Raw genomic sequence first — 8812 nt, 5'->3', positions numbered from 1 at the left:
TTAACTAGTTGCTCTTTATGAAACATATAATAATGTGCATCTGCCCTTAGCACCTAACAATATTTCCCATCATTCTCGCCAAGTGGGTAATGACATATTTTGATCTATTTCGTAGGGTTCAGCAAGCGTTTGCAATGTAAGCGCAAAAAATGTGTTTATTTACGACATCACATTAGAAACCTCTAAAATTATCAGTGTTTCCCTACTATATTATGTATGTATAATACATATAAACCTTCCTCTTGAATCACTCTATCTTTTAAAAAAACCGCATCAAAATCCGTTGCGTAGTTTTAAAGATTTAAGCATAAATAGGGACAGACAGCGGGAAAGCGACTTTGTTTTATACTATGTAGTGATAAAAAGCAGTCGAAACTTTAACCCGAACTTCTGTAACTCAAAATCCTTTCTAACACGAATACTTTTCGTTCCCTTGTTTTACATTTATTCCAAACTATTTAACCTAATTTTTCTAACTCGAGATTAGAGTGCGGACTTATGAATTTCTAATAATTCTTTCCGGAATAATCAGACGCAGATTTGTATGTTTTAATTTTCAATGGTCATCATGATGCCTGATTTCAGTTTCTCAATCTTTACCCTGCAATTACAAGAGTTATCGGTATACGTAGAAAACGAAAATTGAAAAGCTTGACGGTTTTAACTAGAATTTTCTCTAACTCGAATATAATTGATTGCATTTAGAAGTTTTAGGAAATTATATAGTAAATTTTCATTTTTAGCTTTCTTACTAAGTTAATATAGATTTTATGCAAAATTTTAAATTTCAAAATTAATTTTGAATATTTGATAAATTCGTTCTATTAATACATTTTTATATTTGGTAGAACTTTTTTAAATTACTGCAAAATGAGTAAAATGCAGATTCAACAGAATAGTACAGAGTCCTGTACTGTCGAACAGTAAAAGCTTTAAAAATCAATAAATAAGGTGGTGCACCTATTGTTAACGAAATTTTTTATTTAACCTAAATCATTAGAGAAATGTCATTTTAATTATTTGTACGTAACTTATACATACTTTCAAAGTATCGATTTTAAAAATGATGAACACCAAGAACAGAGAATGTAAGTGTACTAGAAAACGGGAATACGAAGCTCGGAAACAAAAGGTAATTTTTTGAAAAGGGAAAAATAATTATTGAAAAATTTATAACATTCAAAATGACACCCTTCTTTTACGATAAGTTAAGTATAGTAATTCTATTTCTGAATCTGTTATGTAAAGTATTTTTTGTCTAATATAATTCTTTAGTTTCTTCAGTTATCACTATCACCCATATTTTCTTTTATTTCGTATCTAATTAGATAAATGCATTAACGCACTATTTCTAGGGGAATGTCCATACTGACAGCCACTTTCCTATCTCTTATCTACATCCTTTAATGTTTATTTCAGAATGTAAGGCTCGCAACAAATCAATAAGCGTGAGTTGTGTCTCGAGTACAAGTTAAAAGTGTACCAAATGTCTTTGGGAAATTAAAATTAAAAAACAAATCAAAGAATGGTATGTATCTGAGATAATGTGTTTGGGAATATTTTCAATGCACTAATTTGAATAATATAATGTTTCTATATTGTGAGAAAAATTTCGCTTTCACTTCTTCATAAGGCTAGAATGGTCCAATAAATTGTCGAATTGAAAAGATTAGGAAATGAAAGGAAATCATTAGGGCATCTTCAAGAGTAACTAACTCTAAATAACTCTAAATATTTCGACTTGTAAAACTAACTTATATGTATATATGTATATGTTTTAATTCCCCTATTGCCTTAGGTTCGTAGGTTTCTCAATATTTTGTTTCCCTTTTTTGTTTTCAAATTCAAATTTGTCTTAAACTGCTTTCTTTTAAAATGTCTAATAATTTCAGTATTTACCGGTTTTTATTTGTTTTCAAATAATATCTATGCATAAGTACTTTTTGGCATTGAATGTGAAATTTCAAATCTAAAGTTACCTATTTTATGTTCTACTAGGTACTCAATTGTCCTTCCCACTGTATCCTTGCTTATATAACATAATTAAGTTTATGGTTTTATTTTAAAATTATTGCCATTCGTATAGCATTTCTTAATTTTGACGTCTTTTTATATTAAGATCATTGATAAAATATTTAAAGATCTTTTTGTTTAAACTAATTTTGCTATAAATATGGATTGATTTCACAGGCTACTGAAATCAATCCCTAGAAATAAAAATTTTCTGGAAAAATGTAATGAAAGTTAAAATAAATTGAAAATTATAGCATTTACGCGAATTGGCCTATAAATTATTAAATAAAGCTATTTAAATGTACCATAAATCTTTGATATTTTTTTTTGTATTTTTTCGAAATCGATTGCAAATCAATTTCTCAGAATAAAATCAGTATTTTATTCATTTTTAAGANAATTAAGAGATAAAGATGTTGGCAAGTTCATGATATTCTAGGATCTAGGGAGTAGGGTCCAACGGTAAAATCATGGTAGATAATAAAGAGATTCCCAGACCTTAGACCTTAAAGATTATAGAAACTTTACGCGATTCTTTTTTAATTAATAAAGTCTACATGGAGACCTATGTGATAAAACATTCTATCGATTTAATTATTGCTAAAAAACTGAGATAGCACCTTTTTTCAGTTTTTCTTTTTTCTATGTCTACATTATTTTGTTTTTGTTCATCCAAATTTCAAGGTGTTTATAAATTATTCAATAACATTATGAATTAATTTTAGAGTAACAAATTCTTGGAGAAACGTAGATATATAATTTTTGAAACAACCAATTTATAATTTTCAGACATTTGTGGTCAGTTGGTTGTCTTAAAAATCTAAAATTCTGAAATAATAAAAGGAGAATTTCTTACAATTTAGTTAACATTATTTTCATCGTATTTATTTTTAACTTTTGGCATTGGCGCTTAACTTCTACGTGGGCGCTATTACACAAGAACACCCAATAATCTACATTAACAACCGCACTACTTGAACATTAATAAAGGTGTTGCCAAAATTATCAAGCACCAATATCTAGCAGTATAGTTTCAGTGGTCCTTTATTTAATCATCGAATTTTTTGGCTCACATGCCACAGCTTGTATCTTATTTTATCACACTTCATTGTTGTTCTAACTTTAGCAATTACTGTTTATTACTTTAATAATATCGTCATGGTAAGATAATGGTAAAAATAAAGAAAATTTTACCCTAAATCATTAACTTACTGCCAATTTGTATGCACATTCGACTACAAAATTTGACTTTAATACTTAATAGTGCTTGTTGTGTTTTATATAAACATATTTATATACTATTTATTATTTATTTGTTAGGTGTCGATAAACGTTCCCATTATTTGGGTCTTGGGAGGTCCAGGTTCTGGAAAGGGAACTCAATGTGATAAAATTGTCGAAAAATATGGTTACACTCATCTTTCAAGTGGCGATTTACTTCGCAAAGAGGTATACATAGTATAAATATTTTTTAATATGTGCTACTAATACTAATTACAAATAAATGTAAACAACATTCTAGAAAATTTGCTTCAATCACTAACAAATGTCTATTTTATAAACGATATTAAGTATCGACTTAATATATTTAAATTAACGCATATTTTGCATACCTACAACCACAAACAAATAGTTTTTAGTTTTCGCTATCACTTGTCAGAAGTTTTGATCCTTTGATCATTTGCCATTGTGATTTAACTGTTTTTAAATTAAATTAAAACTTTACTTCTAATATATGAACCGATTTTAGTTGGTATAGCTAGGTAGTTTGTTGAAGAACGTTTTAATAAGTAATTCAAATGAAGTTTAGAATAATCAGTGAATTATGGAAATATTTTTAGTTTCTGAATTTGCAGTTCTAGTCTTAAAGTTCGTTGCTCAAGTTTCGTAAACAGAGAAGAATTTCTCTGTCTCATTTAATCGAGGACAAAACACGTCGTAAAATTTAATTCTACAAGAGATAAAGATATGATGTAAATCCAAAAACTATAGCGTCGTAGCCTTCAGCTAGATGATACTCAGAAAAGATTATATGATTGTGGGCTATTTTAGTTTGAATTTTGCTCAAACAGCTTTATAAAAATCCTAGACTGGAAATCTATTTTTCTTTCGAAATTATTACTTTTTAATATTAATATTCATAGGGTATTAAGATTTAATTTGTTTTTTTTTTTTTAATAAATGACAGACGTGGACGTTCACGCCGAGAGGGCCCTCGGAACTTGTACACGGTGCGCGTCGCAACGCTTCGAATGCTGTCGTCATTTAAACTTCTAAAAAATTCAACTGAAGATTTTCTTTATTTTGAATTTGCAAATAATTTATCAAAAGTTGATATAGTCAATTGGGCGACTACAAAAGTTACAGACGGTCAAAGATCTCCTAAGATATTGGGTTTATGTTAACTTTGATTATTACCAAATTTGTTTGTGATATAAATTTACGTAGAACCAACAGTTTTCGAAATATAGGGCTGAGGAAACTAGGACATTGTATCGTATTCGTTGCCAGACCTTGATTATTGTTCGTCTTCGTGGACATTTTCTTCTTTCATATATTCATTTTCATCAACTACTTCAAGAATTTAATTATGTATTAGATAACGTATAGAGACATGACTGATTCCGACAAGAACCACACGCTATGGAACTTGGCAATACTACCTTTCTGCACATTTGATTCATGCCACAATCTTTTGTGCAATTCGAGGGAAATTGTAGACCCTCAGCAATAGGATTGGAGTTTAAACAATAATTTATTATAACAATAACAACTACTCTGATTCCCAAATTTTATTTTCTGCAATTGTATAAAAGGATTGCCATGACCGTACTGTCTGGATTTTGTTGAGACCACAGTCTTGACTTAAAACGATGTTTAACGGTGACCCAAATCTTCTTAATAATAACTTAAGATAGAAATGAGTAACGGGAGGCATGAATTTGACTCCTGAAGGGATTTTCCTGCGACACTGTATATATCGTATATTGTCAAACTGTTTCGTCACAAAAACCATTTTAATGATCTTTTTTGATCTCTTTTGAATAGGTAAATAGCGGCTCAGACAGAGGAAAAGAACTCAATGCCATAATGGAAAGAGGTGAATTGGTACCTGTTGAAGTGGTGTTAGACCTTTTGAAAGAAGCAATTCTAGAAAATTTGCCTCATTCAAAGGGCTTTCTTATAGACGGATATCCTAGAGAAAAGAGCCAAGGTGCACTTTTCGAGAAAAACGTTTCCCCTGTCACCGTTATTCTTTTTTTCGATGCATCTGAAGACACTTTGACAAAAAGGTTACTGCATCGAGCAGAAACGTCTGGAAGGGCTGACGATAATGAAGAAACCATAAAAGCGAGATTAAAAACGTTTAACGAAAACAACAACGAAGTTATTAGCCAATACCCTGATAAATTAAAAAGGGTACGTTAAAATTTGTTTTAAAAATTTATTAACAAGATTTACGTGTCCATATTTAAATATGTTTCGAGAATTGTATTTTTGCAAAATATTATCAACATTGTAACTGAATATTTATTATTTATTTTTGCAGATACAAGCAGAAGGAACTGTCGAAGAGATTTTTGCCAATGTGGAAGCGATTCTAGATAAATTATAAAATCAAATATTAGATACATATACTTATTTATTGTAGAAATGATAATATTATTGGTAGCAATAATTTTAAATAATAAATAAAACGAGTATTTGCAGTACCTGCATTCTTGAGTCCTTCCAAAGAGAAAGGACAATAAAATTGTTATTAAAAAATATACGTACGTATCTTCAGCAATTTGATGTTATATTTTTATTTTCAAAATATTGTAGTTATTGTTATAAATGACAAATACGTTTAACAGGACGGCTTATTACTGCAGTTAAAGGTCAAACACAGTTTTATAGTCGTTATTAGTGTTTTTATGTCGAATAAAACACTATTATTAGAAATAAATTTTTATGCTCTGTTTATCAATACTAATCGCACATTTAAATGTACACCACTGGCATCTTTTTGAAATAAAAGACTTTTTTGTATACCTATACTTTTACTTGTTTACCTTCCTTACGATAATATTCATTAATGTTTGACAAAAAATAAGGATATGGATTGATTGTGTAGTGGCTAGATTATTTTTATATTCATTTAAATTTAGTGTCAATGATGATTTCTGATTGTTCAATACGGAAAAGTTTCCTTTAATACAAACTGATGATATGCTGCTCGCAAAAAAGATCGCGGGTATTTTTTGTGTTGTAAATTAATGGCTACTAGCCACTAAAGATTGGTCGGGTATCTGGTTTGGATCCGGTACACTACCAATCCGGCACTTTCTTTAGAATCCGGACGTGCACCGGTTAATAACACCGAGTACCTTACAGTGTCGGCTAATTTTACCAAAAAAAAAAAAGAAAAAACAAACTCTAATCATAATAATTTAATAATAAGAAGAAACCTATCTAATCAAAATTGGTAACTAAGATTGTATTGGGATAGGTCGTTTGTCCTAATTGACATTATTATCAATTAAAACACTTGGAGTTTACATAGATATCTTCACCACCTGAAGAAGGCACAGTGTGTCGAAATAATTATAGTGGTTATAATAAATTATTTGTAAACTTCAAGTGTTTTTATTTTATTATTTTAAATATGGAGTTACATTACTTGAAAGCTTCATCGATTCAAAATTTGATTAGTTTACTGTTTAAACGAGTTTTTAATGGAATGTTGTTGGAATGCCTTATGGGACATGTAGGATTAGTTAAAAACGTATGTATTGGAAGCAGAAATAGGGAAATAGGGACCAGGGGAAGACCAAGATTAGATTACTGTTCGCAGATAGTTAGGAATGTAGATGTGGGATGATATAGTTTTCAGGAAATGCGAAAATTGGCTCAGAATAATAGGAAAAAGTAGATGTGCGTGTCCAACCAATCATCGGATTGGCATTTTCATGATGTTTTTTTTTATTTAAAGTTTAAAACAATAATAAATTAGTCACAGTCATTAAAAATAGAATCGACTTTCCTGTAACATTTATAAACAAAGTAGGGGAGAGGTGGCATGAAAGGGACGCGTATTGAAAGGGACAACTCAAGTTACGGGCAAATAACAAATTTTCTAGGGATAGAAATACTTTTGTTGTGTGATAACATCGATTCACACTAATTTGCACCAAAATTCACGGTCCTGTCTCTTCACAGACGTGAGTATTGTGCTTGTGAATTTTTTCATGCTCAAAAGTAAATTTCTTTTAATAATTTCCAAACTTTTTGTAGTGTGTACCAAATACACAAACAAACGGTTATGAAAGGGACGTCCCCTTCATAACTGTCCCTTCCCTTGATTAATAATCAGTACGTGTATCGCAAAGTACAAGCTAATTTTCCTTGTTATTGGGTATTGTCCCTTTCATAAACCATCGTGTCCCCTTCAATACGCTCTATTAATGAAAGGGACAAAACACATTTTCTTTTAAGTTGACATAACTGAGCTTCCTAATTTTGTTCGTAAATGTTTAATTTTTTATTTCATTTATTTACTAGGATCCTCGAAACAAAAATGTCCCTTTCATGCCACCTCTCCCCTACCTATGTGCAAATTACTGAAATTAAAGTAAACTGGGAAATGTCATATTTATGACAAATGAAACAATATTACGAGTGGCTATAAAAATTCTTAGTTATTACCACTATAGCAGCTTTCGTAGGTTGAAAGAAGAGAAATGGGTAATCTTTTGGGATGTATCGAAGAAGTACGTATTGGACGAATTAAACGATGAAATCAAATTAAATTAATTTAGTGACATTTTCAAGGTTCCAGATTTACAAAGGTTGGAGTATGATATGACTCCTTTGAATTCAAGTCCTGTTCCTATTATATGGTTGGTGGGTCCGAACGGAAGCGGTAGGTCAATACAAGCAAGCATTTTGTCAGAGCGAGTAGGTTTTCAAGTGATAGATTTAAGGGAATTGATTAAGTCAGAGAGTAAAAAAGAGACCGATCGAGGAAAATTAATTAAGGATTTCGAAAAATCGGCCAGAAAAATTCCCGACGTAAGTATACGCTATAGTTTAATGAAATAAACAGGAATAAATCAAGATTAACCACCTGTTTTTATTGTCGTTTTTGCGACGAGGTGGAAAGAGTTATCCATGTTGTAATCGCCTCATTTATGGTTACCACGTTCTACTAGAGCAGTGATTCCGAACCTGGGGGGAATTACCCCCGCGGGGGTAACAAAGAACCTAATAATTAAGGCCTAAAATACGTAGCCAGATAGTAAAAATATATAGGGTTGTTCGGAAAGTCATTTCGTTTTTTCCCGACAGAGGATTTAATTGTATTCTTTTGCACCCAACTTCACATTTAAGCCGTATAATTTTTATATGCTTTGAGAGCTCATATAGCAAGGCTTGTGTGTGAAAAAATCCAATTAATTCTACGCAGTAGTTTTTGGTTGGTGCCCTTTTAAGCAGCATTTTCGACATATCTTACTGTTTTACTACAGAAAGGGTAAAAATGCTTTTCAAGCCAGAAAGAAATTGACTGATGTGTATGGAGAATGTGTGTTGACAGTACGCCAGTGCCAGAACTGGTTCGCTAAATTTCGATCCGGCAATTTTTAAATTTATCAAATTCAACAGTTTATGATCACTTGAAAGGCCTGTGATTATCCTCGAAGCTCGATGTATGGGTTCCCTATGTTCTCAGAGAGAAATCTGTGTCGCCGCATTGACGTCTGCGATTCGCTTCTCAAACGTCACGAAAATGATCCGTTTTTGAAGCGCATCATCACTG

General features: G+C 31.0%; 2 protein-coding genes across 2 annotated transcripts; both read left to right on the top strand.

Annotated features, from left to right (window-relative positions):
- Nucleotides 1-975: 975 nt before the first annotated feature.
- On the top strand, nt 976-6047 carry LOC108743642 (adenylate kinase isoenzyme 1-like). Its single transcript, XM_018479224.2, has 4 exons — nt 976-1132; nt 3334-3462; nt 5062-5433; nt 5564-6047. The coding sequence occupies exons 1-4, from the start codon at nt 1064-1066 to the stop codon at nt 5627-5629; spliced, it is 636 nt and encodes a 211-aa protein (XP_018334726.2). The 5' UTR covers nt 976-1063; the 3' UTR covers nt 5630-6047.
- A 1600-nt stretch (nt 6048-7647) lies between these two features.
- Nucleotides 7648-8112, top strand: LOC108743643 (adenylate kinase-like). Its single transcript, XM_018479225.1, has 2 exons — nt 7648-7766; nt 7828-8112. Exons 1-2 carry the CDS (start codon nt 7737-7739, stop codon nt 8095-8097), a joined length of 300 nt encoding a protein of 99 aa, XP_018334727.1. The 5' UTR covers nt 7648-7736; the 3' UTR covers nt 8098-8112.
- The last annotated feature ends 700 nt before the right edge of the window (nt 8113-8812 follow it).

This window comes from Agrilus planipennis, unplaced genomic scaffold, assembly GCF_000699045.2.
Source record: "Agrilus planipennis isolate EAB-ADULT unplaced genomic scaffold, Apla_2.0 scaffold1087, whole genome shotgun sequence".
In the NCBI taxonomy this organism is placed as follows: Eukaryota; Metazoa; Arthropoda; class Insecta; order Coleoptera; family Buprestidae; genus Agrilus; species Agrilus planipennis.
Note: the sequence above shows the minus strand (reverse complement) of the source record. Positions and strands in the feature narration are given on the sequence as shown.